The 18,213-nt window shown below is 31.3% G+C and overlaps 1 protein-coding gene across 1 annotated transcript in view; it reads right to left on the reverse strand.

Annotated features, from left to right (window-relative positions):
- Window positions 1-18,213, reverse strand: part of LOC145678567 (angiotensin-converting enzyme-like) — a 184,091-nt gene that overhangs the window by 65,283 nt on the left and 100,595 nt on the right. Inside the window, exons 6-9 of the mRNA XM_081748869.1 lie at window positions 17,128-17,225; window positions 8,116-8,294; window positions 4,525-4,649; window positions 3,839-3,993 (exon numbers count right to left, since the gene is read on the reverse strand). Coding sequence (XP_081604995.1) covers window positions 3,839-3,993; window positions 4,525-4,649; window positions 8,116-8,294; window positions 17,128-17,225 — 557 coding nt within the window. The remainder of the gene's footprint in view (window positions 1-3,838; window positions 3,994-4,524; window positions 4,650-8,115; window positions 8,295-17,127; window positions 17,226-18,213) is intronic.

The following is an 18,213-nucleotide window of genomic DNA, read 5'->3' on the forward strand; positions in this document are numbered from 1 at the left end:
TTTCTTGAAAAAATTTGGTCGTTGCGCAACGCTGCAACACTACATTAGCCCCCACTGATTAAAATCTTCCCACATTTGTCTTCCCCATGTTAAGGCAAAAACAGTTATATGGTATTTAGTGCCAAAGGAAGTGTGAAAAAAAAACTTAAATTATTGATAAAGGTAAATAATAGGTCCATTGTGTTACTAAAACACAGAACTACTTACAATGTACTTCCATAAATAGGATTTTATTCTAATGAATCTTTCAACCATGCGATAGGAATATTAGTGTTTGTACATTTTATATCTATAATGGGTTTTAAATGTTTTAGAAATATCAAGTTGTGATAACTGTAGTACACAGCTAGAGTGAAGTGATGTAATGAAAATCATAGTCATTTTGCACACTAAATCTGATTAATTATTGATATAGGGCGGTTTAGAATTTTTAACGACTTGTGCCCCTTCTTAAACTTCTGTGGCAAGCAGCTGGCCTGATATTCGTTGGAGAAATCTTTGATATCGGGATGATTTTTCGACTTTGGAGGTTACAATAACCCCTACATTTCTGTTAACTTCTTTAAAAGTAAAATACCTATTATATTCAAGCCAAGGCATTTCCTTCGTTTTTAGTCCGCACATAACAACGTAGCACAAATAAATAATTTATGATAAAATCTGCAAAATAAGCAAATATCGCTTGAGCTGAATGCACATAAAAATTATACTTACAGTCACCTCAAGCTATTTCTAGAGCTAGGCCTACCTACTCATGTATCACTTGTTTAATGACATTATTAGTATTTCAAGTCTCTTCTCAGAGATAGAACAACAGCAAACGTACAAATGACTGATTACAATATTCTGGGAAAATAGTAATAGCTGGAACTGGGAGTGAAGTTGAGCATGGGCTTAGGCTCAAACTTATCTACATTTCAAACTAAATTCAACTCAAGCTTGAATTTTTCAAAATGAGCTAGCTCACTATGAAATTCGATAAACGAGCACGCCCATTTACAATACTGTAAAAAGTCTGTAAATCCTTAAAACGATCCTCAGTGTATACATAGCATCATGCTATTTTTTCATTTCACAAAAAAAAATTCGAAACCTAAATTTTTAAACTATAAACACTCAATGTTATTTGCCATAAGGAGCATTTCGAAGTGAAACAGTATTTAAGCCATTATATCAGATATACTGATCACACATTAACACAATCTACATGATTATGGTGTTGTTTTCGCAGAAGTGCAAGAAGAATTGGGAACACACACAGTGGCCTAATTGCTAAAAACGTGGACGAAAGCCGAAAACGTAATTTAGTCTTCCAAAATCTCAGTGCATATGGGTTTCTGAGATTGCCGATGTCCAATTTGATATTATCGTTAAAAAAAAAAAAAATAGAGGTGGATCCAATATGGTGGATTCATAAGTTGATTCCAATAAAATTGGTATTGGTGGATTTTCGAGGTCGCTGATTTTGAAGTTTAGATAAATTAATGACAAAATAAATTCATGACTTCATTTTATTGAATATTATTCTTCATTGTACATCAAACAAAAAGAAAAATCACCACAATGCGCGCCTAAAATCAAATTTATGTAACGCCGTAGATAAATGTGGATAAAACAAAACGGTTCAAGTGGGTACAGGTACCTTTGTTTTATATAAATGAAGAACGGTATAAAAAGTTGGGTAAAAATGTTTGAGAGTAGATCTCGTGGGATTTTTGACTTCTACATATTTTAATATTTTCGCTTTAAACTGAAAAGAAAAAAACGATGTTGTAGATGTTCCAATAATTTAATTAAACAATCAAATTTTATTTCATTTTATTTACGTAGCTAAAATTTACTTGCTTTCAGTCGTTGACCTCATTTGAAAGAAACAGAATAACTGAAAACACAAAGAAATGGAGCATGATTGAAAACTGCGTTTACTTGAATTCTGAGTGATATCCGATGTGACTAGTTCGACACTTACATTGAAGTACATTTTGACAGCCAGATGTGCATCTGGCTCTCAAAAATGGTCGTTTCTAGCGGTAAAGATACCATCCTAACTATTTAGGGTCTTGAAAGTCTCAAAATCGGAACTTCGATTTAAGAGGTTTTGGGAACGTTTCTGGTAATCGGGACCACTGTGCAATGTAATGAAACGTTTTACATGTCATTCGAAAGAACTCTTTATACTCTACTCAAAATTTCTCTCAATTTCTCCCCGTTTGATTTCATTCCAGTTATATTGAATCTTCTGGTTTGCCTTATTTTTCATATTTCTTTCAAACTAAAGCATTTTCTTTAGCAACTCCAATTACCGGACAAGATGTCACAAAGAATGCATCATTATTTAATCAACAAAGCAAACCAAAAGCAGCTCGAAATAAAATAATATTTTACAATTTGAGCTACATAAACCAATTTTGAACTTATTTGTTTATTACTGACCAAGTTCCATGGTTAGTTGTTCCATGATTTGCTTCTCTGTTTTTCATTCATCGTCAGTGTTACAAGATCAAACAATGATTTCTGTTCTTTTTCGTTCGGAAATCTTTGACAAATCTCTTGACTTGCGTTCGTCCTTTAACAGGCAGTAAACTGGTTGTGCAGATCTCGACAACAAGATTGTCTTTGACGACGACAAACTTTCTAGTTGAATTCACTGTTGTCCGCTATGAAGAAGTCTGACAAGCTCAGTAATGACGTCAACTTAAAATTATTGGAGCGGGCGGCAAACGAAGGGTCATAGATTTTTGGGAAGGTGCAGCTTTATATACATACAGGAGTAGAAAGAATAACACAACTGATCGATGATTTGAAAAATAGATGAAAATATTGGGAGTTGAAAAAGGAGGCTGAAGATCGTGAAACATGGAAGAAACATTTAAAGGCACAAACCTAAAATAATAATATTTTTAAAAAAAAATACTCATTAGTCCCTATATGTGCCAAAAGGCAGAATATTTAATAAAAATAATAATCAGTAAATCATAGTTATGTACTACTTGACCTACATCACAATACAACATTTCTGCGGAAGGCAGCCGAAGTAACTGGAGGAGCGTTCGCCCTTACCCCCTCGTACCGTCACTAGACAAGCTCAATGTATCTGATACAGCATCATCTATTCTATAGCCTTCGATCTCTATATTGTCATTGCTCTTTGTGAATCATTGCTTGCGTTCATTTGTTGGTCCATCGTTCTGTTGTAGTCAATTGAAGAAAGTAGAAACGATTTCAAAGTCTTGACTGGAAGACCAATCGAAAAACGACCATTAGGAAGACCTAGGCGCAGATGGGAGGACAATATTAAGATGGATCTCGTAGAGACTGGAATACAAAGTAGAAACTGGATGCAGTTAGCTAAGGATAGAAGTCAGTGGTGAGCTTTTGTGAACGCGGCATTGAACCTCAGGGTTCCATAGGCCATAGAGTTAGGTAGTTAGTTAGTAGTCAATGAAATCTTCTACAAGTTCACTCACCAATAATAAAAAAAAAAAAAAATCTTCACATTCACCTTTGATATTTTCTTTTCTTCCAACTTCATTACCAAAAATATTTCGTAAGTTATACGAAACACTAGTTTCTTCGACGGCGTCTGCCATAAAATGATAGTTTGGAAATAATATGAAAATAAGACAAACCAGAAGATTTGATATAACTGTGGAATAGAATTGAACGGGCTGAAATTGAAAGTAGATCTGTGTAGAAAATACACCTCTATCAGATAACAACTAGAACGTTTCATTCCGTTGTCCTAATTCTTCCCACCATTCCTTGTAAGTGGTAATTTGACTGCTCATTCCATTATAGTTAATATTTTCAAACAAATACATGCGTAGTGAAATGTTACCTTTAGAAGAGCTGTTCCGTACAAAAAGTTAATAGTTATCTTCCGCTTCATATCAGGATCTCCAGAAGAGGAGTCCCCTAGGAGACCCAGGTCAGTCAGATGAGTGGGATTAAGAACAGACAAAGCAATTGTATCTCCCACAGCTTCATGGAAACCTTTGAAAGCAATAAGATTTAATACTGATCAGTTATACATGTTGGAAAGATATATACCTACGTACATAAAATAATAAAAGAAAAGCAATTTAATTCAATACTCAACTGAGCAACTCCTCCAACAAAGTCCGTGAAAAATCATACTTAGTTTTTAAAAATAACAAAAAATCAAAAGTTTTTTCACTTACATTTTAAAGAAAGATTAAGAACTTATCACTACTACTACTTTCTTTACTTTATATTTTAACTTATTTTTTTTTTATTTTTGCAAAATGTTCCAAGTTTCGTCGTATTATATGGTATATATATATATATATATATATATATATATATATATATATATAGAGAGAGAGAGAGAGAGAGAGAGAGAGAGAGAGAAAGAGAAACAAAATGCATTGTATTATTCTGTGTGTGCTTATTATCATATTATCAAAAGATTGAGGTGATTAAGTTTTGAATTATGTAGTTAACACAATCCCTACATATATTTAAATTCTAAAGAATATATGCTATTAACAATCTTTGCGTTACCTGGATTTGCTCCATCTCTAAATATGAACGGTTGATTTTCATATGCCATGAAGTATTCAATGTGTCCCATTTCATGATGAACTGTCACTAAATCGTTCATGGTAACTGTTGTACACATCTTTATTCTGTATCGGAAAGTAGAGCGTTTGTTGGAGACAAAACACATTTTTCATTAGTGGTTTTATCAACATGTTTCTATCTGAAAACTTATGTAAAAGTGCTCAATATTGCTAGTAAAAATTCAGATTTATATGTATTAGTTTCGAACTTTCCTTTGATTTATACTATCGACATGCTACTTTCTTATGCTAATATGATACAACATCCTTACACCTAAAAATTACAATTGACAACCTCTTTACTTTGGTGCATGTGGTATGTCTATTGCTTGACTTTCAATGTTTGTAGAAGTAAGCGTCGAAAATGCTTCCGTATTGTCGAGAAAATATATTGTACATCATCCCTAATACAGATTGTCATAAATATTTGAGTAGAAATGTAGTCGTCATTGTGGAAATATCTTTCTCACGAACAATGAATATAGCTACTGCCTCTGAGTCACCATATCTCAAAACTACAATTACTTTTCATAATTAATAATAATAATAATAATAATAATTTTATAGACTTTCTTTCTTCTTATGTTATCGCATTAAATTTAAACAAATTTCAACTAGATTGGCATCTCATGTACATTAATATCGGAGGCCGCGGTGGCTCAGTGATAGAGCGTTCACCTGTGGTGCATGGGGTCTTTGGTCGATTTCAGCTCGCACCAAGTGAACTTTGTGGTGGGCAAACACCGTGTGCGTGGGTTTTCTTGGAATTTCCTTACCTGTTTCCTTCCACTTTCTTCATTCCACCATTTCATTCATTTCTCATCATTACCGTCTCCTTTAGCCTAGCCGGCATAAGCGTGGGTTGTAAAACTTAAAGATTGTATACATCAACATCGCTCTTATTAGACAATTAAGTTTCATTAGCGATCTACCTAATATTTACGCAAGAAACTATCAGTGTCCAATAGTCGAAAAACTAGTAAAACTGTTAAATAAAATATTTATTTGTGCTTTACCTTTGAATTAAAAAATATATTTCAATAAAGAACCTAGTTGAATATTATAGAGCACTACGTTATAACATTCTCACGTTGCACACGTTACGTTGACTTCGAGTTCTCAAAACTAGAATGGCAGCCAGCTACAAGAATTTTGCGAATATTATTTACCACAATAAAATGTAAGAAAGCTAATGAAAATATATCACTTTAAGTATTTATTTCTTTTCGATACTAACAAGATAAAGAATTTATTTTTGATATTATCTATAATAGTCCTACTACAGTTTATGCCTTCATTGGTCTTTTCGATTTCCATATTCACTGTTAGTATTTCTTTTAAAATGCAGTACGTATTTATTTCTCTTCTTTGTTTTTAAATGAGTGAAATCTTTCGGTATGACGAAAACGTTCTAATCAAGTTACGTTGTTTAAATGTTAACATTATAATTAGATTACATAATTTTCTTTTTCTCGTTTGTTTACATTTACGCAGACTATATTTTGACATGATATTAGCCTTTCAAACTCTCGTAAGTTTTGCGTATTGCCAGTTTACAAAGCTACATTCTAAGCAACTCAAGAAACTTGAGGCTTGTTATGTAATGTATTAGAAAATGAAATATCTCATAATTTACTCATTTGTATTAAGTATGTCAAATTTATTCCTTTCTCGTATTTCAAATCTGTTAATAGTATGCCATTCTTTTTCATATTTACAATATTTAATGATAAGAGTGTTTCAAAATGGCTATATAATACTTGGACAACTATATTAGTTGACAAATTTCCATGAAATAGTGTATTCAAGAAGTTTATCTTTCATTATTTAACTATATAGAACGCTGAGCGTACCACACAAATTAAAATTATTAAGTAAAGATTTACATATAATTTGACACTATGACGAAGGCAATGCCAAAGGGGCTATCCGGTTACAATGATGTGAACAGACTTTGGGTGAGATGGGTGAAATTCAGCTTAGATGTAGAAGAGACTATGTAGATTCTATATTCCAAAAGCAAATTGTTCTAAAATGGATGGAACATAGTCAAAAAACACAAAACATTAACATTAATGTCAATGGAAAATCACTAAGAACAAATAATTTCTCCACTTATCTCAAAACTCAAAAGAGGAAGATGGCTGAAATTCAGCTCAAATGTAGAAGAAACTATGTAGAGTCTATATTTCGAAAGCAAATTGTCCTAAAATAGATGGAACATAGTCAAAAAGCACAAAACATTAGCATTAATGTCAATGGAAAATCAATAAAAAACAAATACTTCCTCCAATTATCTCAAAACCCAAACGAGGAAGATGCCGGAAATCCAGCTTAAATACAGAACAGACTATGTAGATTCTACATTCAAGAAAAGAAATTGTCCTAAAATGGGTGGAACATAGTCAAGAAACGCACGAAATATTAACACTAATGTCGATGGAAAATCAATGAAAATCATATAATTCCTCCATTTATCTCAAAAACCAAAAGAGGGAGATGGCTGAAATTCAGCTTAAATATAGAACATAATATCTAAATTCTATATTCAAAAAGGAAATTGTCTTAAAATGGATGGAACATATTCAAAAAGCACGAAACATAAACATTAAAGTCAATGGAAAAATCGACGAACAAAAATGAATTCGCCCACATATCTCAAAAACTATAATAAAGAGATGGCTAATTGAAAGCTTATTGCAAAGACATGATGAAGAGTTTAAAAGCGATGTATTGCACGCAAGGTAAATATAGATAAAACATTGTCAAAAGTCAAGTTGTTTGAGTAAAATCAATGATAATAATAAAATATATGCATCTTCTGCGAATTACACAGGGTGCCCCACGCGGAGGTTAAGTGCTTGAAATATCTCACATCTGAATTTGGAACCTCCAGACTTGATTTAGCACGCGGCGTGACTTTTGACCAGATCATGTAACACAGTCTGGTCCTTATGGCAAACCGGATAGCCCTTTAAATGAAAAATGAATTGAAATCCTTGAGTTTTACGTCCCACGGTTATGCCGGTGAGGCTAAAGGAGACGGTGATGATGAGTAATGAATGAAATGGTGGAATGAAGAAAGTGGGAGGAAACGGGAGAACCCCGAGAAAACCCACGCACACGGTGTTTGTCCACCACAAAGTTCACTTGGTGGGGGCTGGGATCGAACCCGGGACCCCAAGCACCAGAGGTGAACGCTCTACCACTGAGCCAGCCCTTTAAATGAATAAAAAAAATAAAACTTTCTCTGATGCTTCATTGAACGAAGACTATGCAAGAACAAAAAACAGAAGATTCAACTGAACTTACATTATAGTTACTAAGTAAGATTTTGAGATTTGAACTTACACTATTTTATATTTAGTGTATGGAGAAACTTCGTAAGATCACTATTCCAGTTCTTTACTATGCTTGAACCAATTTATCTCAATTTTTAATTTCACAATTTTTAACTATGTCTATTCCATAGCTTTTATCATCGCTTTCCTCAGCTTACTCCATATTACTTTTTATTTTACTGAAATCTTACCTGAAGTCTCCATCAGTCTTTCCCTGACAAAAGTCCTCTGCTGAAGCGTGACAAACCACCTGACGATCCTCGGGCTTCTCCAGCATGCTATTTCTCCAGAAAGACTCGGTCATGTTAAACAAACCCATACTCGAGAAAAAGTCGTTGGCCAATTGAAACATACGGTTCACAGTATAATTCTACACATGGAATTTTGAAAGGAACACAAGAAGTATCTTTTAGAAATGTTTTGTTTTGATAACACTTACTTGCAATCTTATTCTAAAATTAACAATTATAACAAAAGAAAAAAAGCATGTAGATCTTTCTTACCGACATACTTAAATAATTTGAATTAAAAAAAAATATCACTACATCTATTACAAATTTAACAAGTATATTTTGTTTTAGTGGGCAAGTGACAATCTTTATTACATTTTGAACTAAATAACTAAGAATCCGAATTTTGATTAAAGATTTTCAAAGAGATAAATTACTGTATATAGTAATGAACATTTATGTATATTTACTAATAGACCTTAGAAGTGTCATCCCAGATGGATTGAAGAAACATAAAATCAGACTGTAAATATGAATAATTTAACATTGGTAGTTTGTATTTACTAGAGAGTAAGAATCTACGTGAAAAAGTGATGTATTTATGTGTTTAGGTCAAGAGTTAAGTGGATAAAAATTATAGTGTTTATTTTCTTTTGACAAGTAAAATTCATGATATATCGTTAAGATAGACTAAAAAAGCCTTCTAAACATAAAATGTGATAGGTTTCAGAAGTTCCCCCTAAATCCATAGAAAAATACATAACAAATTTTAAAGCATATTTCACTGACCCTCAACAATGTACTGGTGTTCATCATGCTAACTGTTAAAGTAACAAAACATACATACGTCAAACGAAGAGGAATATTCATACAAAAATGGCCGAGCACATTCGTACATCAAAATCTCGTAATTCACAGCAATTGTCTGGATTGGCAGCTCACCTCAAAGAGAACAACCACGATGTTGATAATTCACGTTTGGTAGAGAGAGCAAAAACAATGATAGAACGTAGATTTAAAGAAGCCTACTATACTTATAAAGAGAGACCTGCACTTAATTTAGACAGAAGAGACATAAATGCAATTTGAAATGATCTTTTTTAACATATTTCCTCCGATTGGAAGGAAACACAAAAACAGTGAACAGAAATAGTAAACATTGATCAGTGAGTGACTAGTAATATGTAAACAGTGATCAGTCAATGACTTATTTGAAAAGAGGTCATATGCTTGATGGTTTTTATTCCTTTTTAACTTTTTAAAACCCATCCATATTTTTCTTCTATGTTTTAAATTCACTTCGAACCACTTTAAGCTGAAGATGGAAACCGGGTTTTCCGAAAGCCCTATTTAAAGGAATATTTTGGTCTGTAGTGAATACTAGCTTTCCACTTATTTTTCTTTCTATAAAAAAGTGCGAGTTCATTTATATTAAACGGGCGTAAAAGGACAGTAAAGAAAATATCACCAATATTCTTTCTCAAGCAATTATTTAATAATTTGGTACATTCGATTTAATAATTTGGTAGTAATTACGGCTTACAGACATCTAACATACAACTTAGCGTAAGTAGTTTCAACAAAATAGATTAAACGAATTTTAATATATCATTAAAAACCGTTTTGATGTGAGGTCAGTCTTGAAAAATACTCCAAACCCTCAAGACTACAAATTGGCATCTTTAGCAATCAAAGACATTTATGGCATCATTACACTTTCACTAGCTGTAGAGTCTTCAACAAGAAAGGAATACCTATTCACATTATCACATCGATAGTCCAGCTTCCAAAAGTATGGCTTAAGATAAGCTGTTTCCAATTCAAAGATCAATTTTTGTAAACAGATCACTGGTTAGTAATGGGCAACCTCGCCATTCTTAGCAAACGAAAACAAAATCCTAACAAACCCATCTCGAAGCACCGTATGCACACTACGTTGATAACACGAGTCACCTTCTTTAAAGACTCTGGAAATCTAACTAAAGTTTTCAGAAAACTTTATCATATTCATCCTAAAATAAACTTAACAGTAAAACATAAGGAAAACTCAAAAATAAATTTCTTGAACATTTCTATTAAAAAGTTAAATTGTGGTTTCGATACAACTGTGTATCACTAAGCAAATTAAAGCGATAATTGTATTTATGCCACTTTCTACCACCCACAGCCACATAACATGAACGCATGGACAAAGTTTTATAGAAGAATCTAAATATTCTGTTCAAATGAGAAGCTCTTAAAAGAAGACACAAAAAGAAGACAAAATTTACACTCATTGCCGCCCACACCTCCTACAGAAGGAAAGGGAAATAACTGATATAAGGAGGATCAAATACAGAAATGGAAAAATCGTGCTTGAGTTCAGTACTTTACTAAAACTCACAACGCACAAAACAAGAAAATATACAGGGATAAACAAAAACAGACAACAATGAAGTGAATCAAATTTGTAAAGTGAAAGAAATTAGTGTTGAATGCCAAAGCTATGAAAATAGAGATGAAAAATGAGTTGCAGTGCCATATGTAAAGTGTTTACAGTACAAATTCATTAGTTCATCTTCTCCTCCAAACATACAAAAATCTATTTCATTTCACAAAAAATGCATATAGTAAAAGATTCTGAAAATCCTGGTATATATATGTAGTGATAAGTTCATGTGAGAAAAAACACATTGAACAAACAAAACGAAAGTACAATTTAAAAATAAAGAAACATGTGACGGACGGTAAATACGCTGAATAAAACTCGATCTCATCATTGAATAAACATTTAAGCGAGTTTAACCACTCAGTAAATAATAGAATCAAAATTTAAACATAAATTCAAAAACTTAAGAACAATTTAGTTGCTGAGGCCTTTTTCATTATGATGGTAGTAATGAAATACTACCATTATCCTGCCTAAAGCGTGATGATGGTAGTATTTCTAAGGCACTTGTTCCGATCACTAAAAAGTATGTCGCTAATTCTGTAAAATAATGGCTTTAAAATTAGAATAAATAAATTTGAAAATATGGCTGTTAATAATGTAAAAGGAGGAGGATAATACACATTATGTGCACCAAATTAGGTTGAATATGAAGTTATATATATCTACTATTTATCAAGTTAAAGTATTTTGGTTAGGATTTCATATACTTTAATTTGTTTTTATTTGCTAATATTGGTGTTTTTTTTTTCTTTCTTTAATTATCATAAAAAGTTACAGTCATAATTGGAAATTTCAAAGTTTGTGAGTAGAATTTTACAAGTGAATGGGTACGTGGAGTAACAAGTGATACTACGATTTATTTTTTTCGGACTTTTATTTATTTATTTATTTATTTATTTATTTATTTATTTATTTATATCAGACTCCAGGCTCCAACGAGTCTTGGACTCAACTTTAAGGGGCAATACAGTTACATTGCTTATACATATTGAAATACAAAATTAAATTGCTTATACATAATAGATATATATATATACAAGAATAAAAATAAGACAATATCTGTTGAGTTTATCCTTTCATTTACTTGCTACTTTTTTAATGCTGTTCCTTATACAATAACACTTCATATTCATAGTTTTTGCCATAATAGCTCTCTTATCCGTTTTTTGAATAATGATTTTGATTTCAACTGTTTGTATTCAGTTAGAATTTCGTTGAAGCATTTTATGAGATAGTTCTTAACCCCTCCTGTTTCGTATGTTTTTGAAGAATAAGATTCCCGCATGTATTTGTTCTTTATGTCTTGTCTCATAATTATGAAAATAACTATTTTTATTTACTATTATATTATGATGTATGTTATTATTCATAACATTAAACCTATAATACATAGCTGATTCTTTGGCTAAATAATCTATTGGTAATACTTTAGACGTTCTATAGATATTTAAATTTGGGTTTAAGCGTGGCAGATTGTAGAGGGTACATAATGCCCTATTCTGCAAAATCTGTAGTGGATGCAGTGCACTTTTGTTCGAACGTCCTCATAATGTGTTCATGTAAGTTGATGAGAGTGTACATATGCTAATAGATATTTTTTTAAGGTTCGGTGATAATATATTTCTAAATCTATTAAGCACCCCTATTATTGGTAAGATTTTTTTACACAAAAATTATATGTGTGGTATCCATTCAAGATGCTGTGTTTAGTTTCAGTAACTCTTCTTATTTGTTGACCTTGCAGATAAATATTTATATTATGGTCTACTCGGATATCTGTTTTCTTATGGAAACTTATATATAGTTTTTTCTACATTTAGTGAAAGTTTATTGCAATTTAACCAATCTTGCAGTAGATTTAAATCCTGCTGTATTATATTTTCTAATGTATTTTTATTTTCTGCTGTGTATGATATATACATATCGTCTGCGAATAATACTAACGTACAATTTAGTTTGATGTTTGCTACATCATTTATATACAGTATATTAAAAATAGGAGAGTACCCAAACAGGAACCTTGTGGCACCCTATATGTAATTGTCTGTTCTGTACTTGTGAAGCTATTTACCTCAACATATTACTTTCGTCTGTTTAAATAACTCTTAAACCATTGCAATGCAAGCTCTCTAATTCCTAATTAGTATGTTTGTTAAACAGAATGCCATGGTTAACTATATCACAGATTTTGCAAAGATCAATAAATAATCCTGCTGATACCTGTTCTTTATCTAAAGCCTCTTCTATCTTAACATACTGCTGATTGTGTTGAAGATTCCCTAAACCCATACTGGTGTTCGTAAAAGCAATTGACAGATTTTAGGTAATCTTCTAATCTAAATTTTACACTCTTTTCAATTATTTTTGAGAGCACAGGCAAAGTTAATATAGGTCTACAATTATTTAGTTCTTCAACGTTTCCGTCTTTATGAACTGGAAGTACTTTAGCTAGTTTACAATGAGTAGGCATTGTTCCCGAGGTGAATGAATGGTTTACAAAATAAGCAATGTATATGCTTAACTGATTCTTATAATGAATGAGAAATTTATTGTTTATTTTGTCTTTAGCTGAACTATATTTCGGTGTCAACATTCGTATTATCTTCTGAATTTCGTAGGCTGTGACTGGGCTTAGGAAAAAAGAATTGTTATTTATTGGCTCTTTCATATATTTGTTAGGACTTGAATCGTTAATATTTTTAGCAAGATTTGAACCTATAGTAACAAAGAAATTATTAAAATACCTGTTCCGGAGGAACTATTTTACCTTCTATTTTTATTATGAAATTTTGTTTGTTAGGGAAATCGTTTGTATTTCTTATTACTTCATTCATGGTTTTCTAAAACTTTTGAGGATTATCTAGCGAATTATTAAATTTATTTTGGTAATACATGTTTCTGAGTTTTCTCTTTTCTTCTGTTACTTTATTTCTAAAAAAAAAGATATATTCTTCTTTTAATATTTCATTACTAGGATATCTCCTGTTTTTTGAAAAGAGGATATCTCGCCATTGATTAATTCAAGTAATTCTTTATTGACCCAAGGAGCTACTGATGTTAGAGATTAGTGTGGTGTTAGATGAGGTTTACTGTTTGAGATTATTTTCTTTTTAACCGAAGCTGAGTTTTTTATTCCATTATTTAAGAATTAAATAAAATTGTTGTAATGCTCTTTTATATCAACATCTTCATTATTAAAGTTTTGCGTTTCAAAATATTTTTTAGTTTTATTATGGTCAATCTGATGAGAAACCCGCTCTTCTGAATTTTCATGTTTTCCTCTAAGCTCAATTTTTCATCCTTTAATAATTGCTACTAATACCCTATGATCACTAATATCATTTTCAATAGTAATACAACATGTTGTAATTCATAATTGTTAAAATACCTATGATCAAAAAGTGCTCATTTGTGTTACTAACTCTAGTAGGGTACTTTGTATTACATTGTAACAAACCAAAGGACATCATCAACTCAAGTAAAGGTACTCTATAAGTATCTACATAATTAATTATGTTAATATTTAAATCTCCAGTTAATATTATTTTTCTATTAGAATATAGTGACAATATTTTTTCAAGATCTTCCATCATTAGTGGACTATTTTGTTATTGGTATTATATATACATAGTACAATCATATTTATACTATATTTTTTACTTCAATCCTTAATATGCTGTGTTCTGTGTTAATATTTTAAATTTCCATGAGTTATGGATATATATTGCTACACCTCCTACAAGTCTATCTCTATTCACATGTACTGATACATAATCTCTTATATTAAAGTGTTCTATTTCAATTTATCAACCCATGTTTCACTAATTACCAAAAAATCCACTAGTGAGAATCTATGCCATATTGTCTCTATTTTGTGTAATTTATTTCTTATACTTCTTGCATTAATTGTTACACGTGTTACACCTTCTTGTTGTAGTCGATAATGTTCAGACAATAAATATTCTAAAATAGATTCATAATAAAGATCCTTACAAATAACTCCTAATCCTGAATTTAAATTACCATTCATTTATTGCTAGGTCGCTACATAATTATCTTTCTTCATTTCCTTAATTAGTCAATATTCTCTTCACTCCTAATCCATACCACTCTGTCATCCTCGCTTTTCTTTGCCAAAATCTTACAGTTACTAACCCACACATAATTAACATATGGGCGAAGATCTCTAGCTTTCTTGAAGAGGCTCTTGTTCCTTTCTGTCAAACTGTCATTCAGGTATACTCTTTTATTTCATCAGCACCATGGATGTCCAGTTCTACTATGTCTTTGCACTTGATTTCCTTTTTCTTCTTTTTTGCTTCTATAATCTCTTCTTTCTTCCATCTATTCTTGAGTTTTACTAAAATTGGTCTTGGAACCCCGGTTGCTCTAGTGGGAATCCTTTGTGCTACATCTATATCTTTATTAGTAAATGGAACTTGCAGAGATTGTGCTAAGTTTATGATAATGTCATAAACAGCGTTGTTCTTTCCTCCAGACTTCTCTAAAATTCCATGAAGCTCAAGATTGTTTCGCCATGAGTATTGCTTTAGTTCTTCCACTTCTTCTCTTATGTTGTCTATTTCTGCTACTTTTCCAATTTTAGTCTTTACTTCGTTGATATCCTCTTTTATGTCTTCAAAGTCACTATTGATATGGTCTTTTGCAGTTCTTATTGCTTTATTTTCTTGATCCGTTTCCTTAACGTCTTTTTTGAGCTTGCTTAAGTCACTCTCCATTTTTTTTTTCAGTACATCAATTTTTTTTTATTTTTTTATTTTTATTTTATTTTTATTTATTTATTTATTTATTTTTTTTTTTTTTTTGTCTTGCCACGATGCTCGCAATCTTCTCTTTTACAGAACCACTTTCCCCGCGTTTTTTTCAATGTATCACTGTCTATTTTTGTTAAGTTTATACAGTTTTTGTGTCCTCTTTTTACTTTCATGCCACACACCACACAGTATTCTCCTTGTGTGTCCGACACTTTTAAGCGTTATATTTATCCGCTATCACACACTAATTGAGCTTTTGTTATTTATTGATTGAATATATACGCTTACGTTATTAACACTGCACATTACCATTAACAGTTTCAAATTAATAGAATAATTTCATCAGCAAGAGTTGAAACACTGCGTTGACCTGGTACTATTGCTTAACAAGAAAATTATCTATAGAGAGTTTGTAATCCTATTCACCACTTTCATTTGTTAACAGATTCTTACTGACCCTCATAAAATCAACTTTCTCTTGATATATCATCTGGATTGCAATGATAATCTACTTAAATGACTTAAAAGTACTTACTCTTTAGTTGAAACTTAAATAACTGGATAGAATACATTCTTTCCACCTAAGTCATACCCAAATACTAAGGAAAATTCCAGTGGAAACCGAAATTATATAAATTACAATTCTTTTTTAGTTGAATACAGAAGTGAATGCCTATTATTGAAATAATTATGTGCTTAATTTGATCACGTGTTCAATTTATGACTTTCTCAATTTATTATTTTGTTCCTGTCTAAAAGAGAATAGATGCAGCACAAACCACTATTTGAACACACTTATATGGTTGTTGAGAAAAGAAATACACCGAAGCACTAATAAATACATTTAGCTTTCAAGCCCCAAACAGCTCGTCGACTTGGTGTAGATAGGAAACAAGAATAATAGGAAGACAGTTAACATTCAAGGTTGGTAATGACGTTGAAACGAGCTTTTCTTTCTAGTTGTCATTTTATTTCACTCTCTGTACTCTGTTGACGAAACATATGAGGCTTGAAAGTTAGATGTTCTTATTTAGTGCCTTCAGTATATTTGGTTTCATATATATAGAAAATTTGAGACAATGAAGTAAGTAATCAATATTTAAGTGGAAGTTGATCAATCTTTTACTTAATATTGAATTAAAAATATATTGTGAATGCCATTTTTAGAACACCTGATATATATACGGGTCTACAAAGCATTATTCTACCATTTCTAAGTACAAAATCTTAAATGAAAAGGATTTTCTCTAGAACAGCATATTAGTAAGAAGAATTAAGAGTGATGAATTAAAACTTGCCATTCTTTTCGTTTTATCAATTTTTTCTATGTATTCCAGTCTACAGGTTTCTATTTGTCAGAGACAGTATTGACTCAGAGGACATAAAAAATAAAGAATTTATGAATAATGATTTATTACTTCTAGGATGAGTTAGAATAATCAAAATTAGTTTCTGGAAAAACAGAGAAGTAAACTTCGGCAGGAGTAAAAACGAAAACATCACAACTTCTGCGTTAATAAGTTCAGAAGTATGAGAATCTTTGTTTTAAGTATAGAATTATTTAACATGAAGTAGTTTAATATAGAGCATAGTATAGTTAAAAAAGAGAGCGCAAAGTAGTTCGGAAATTATATATATATATATATATATATATATATATATATATATATATATATATATAATGATAAGAATAATCTCCGAACTCTTTTCGCTCTCTTTTTAACTTTCAAGTACACTATTCTTTCGTGTCCGTAAAATGAATCTTACCTGATTAATCATGGCGTCTGTAACGTCAAATTGTGGTGTATCATTAAATGGTCTAGTCCATGTTTGGATATGGCTCCAATCTTGTGCCCACATGTTGCCTATAACAGAATAAGTTGAAATAAAATACTGAACTTTAATTTCTATTATTATTATTATTATTATTATTATTATTATTATTATTATTATTATTATTATTATTATTATTATTATTAAAAAGAATATTAACTTCTCCTTCAAGCGAGTTTCACTAATTATCAACAGATGGCAGAATATTTCTCCTACCAATGTATTTTGTAGGAAGCTACAATATTCACAACAATGTACTCTAATTCAAGAAATGAATGTTCAAACTTTGTCCACAGACAACTTGAATCAATAATTAAAAATTGATCAGTGCATTTTCGTGATATTTTGCTTCTTTCATTGTTGAGAGAGTACTATTATTGGAAGCAGCTTCTCAAGAGTAAAATTAAGTGTTCTACCCAATGAATGAAACAAAATAAACAAAAATGCACGAATTATCTTCTGATCAAATTAAGTCATTTCAGAGGACTCTTCCTCTCATTTCAGTATTCAAATTTACCTCTCCTCAGAGGTGGGTTGTTTAAAAATACAGTTTTAAGTGGGTGGAAACTCCATCTAAGGCTACATATTCCCATGAGACCGGTAGAGAACAAGTACATTGAAGAAAAGTTGAAAATTACTTTGAAGAGACTATTTGAAAGTAAATGGATGGAATCTTGAAACCCGAATTAGAGATTCAAGAAACAGTTTTGTAGACCGCACGTTTAGGTTGGTCTCGTGAGGTTGGGTTTTCTGGACTTCCATCTCACTCACATTAACGTGAACCTAAAAAGTGCTGTGTTCTTCGAAAGATAATTCTGTTGATTTTTGAATTCTACCAAAAAGTACTAATAAGAAACAATATGGCCGGTCAAGTCAAACCCATCACACAAGACCTCTTTTCTTTAAGATTGTTAAAAAAAATATTTTCTTTTTTTTTTTAATTTATTGACTTATAATTTCAGAACTAAAATTTCTAATTCTATTAGCCCTCATTTATAACTTCAATGTTGATTTTTCTCG

Source organism: Thermobia domestica, chromosome 2, assembly GCF_964235325.1.
Source record: "Thermobia domestica chromosome 2, izTheDome1.hap1.1, whole genome shotgun sequence".
NCBI classification, from domain to species: domain Eukaryota; kingdom Metazoa; phylum Arthropoda; class Insecta; order Zygentoma; family Lepismatidae; genus Thermobia; species Thermobia domestica.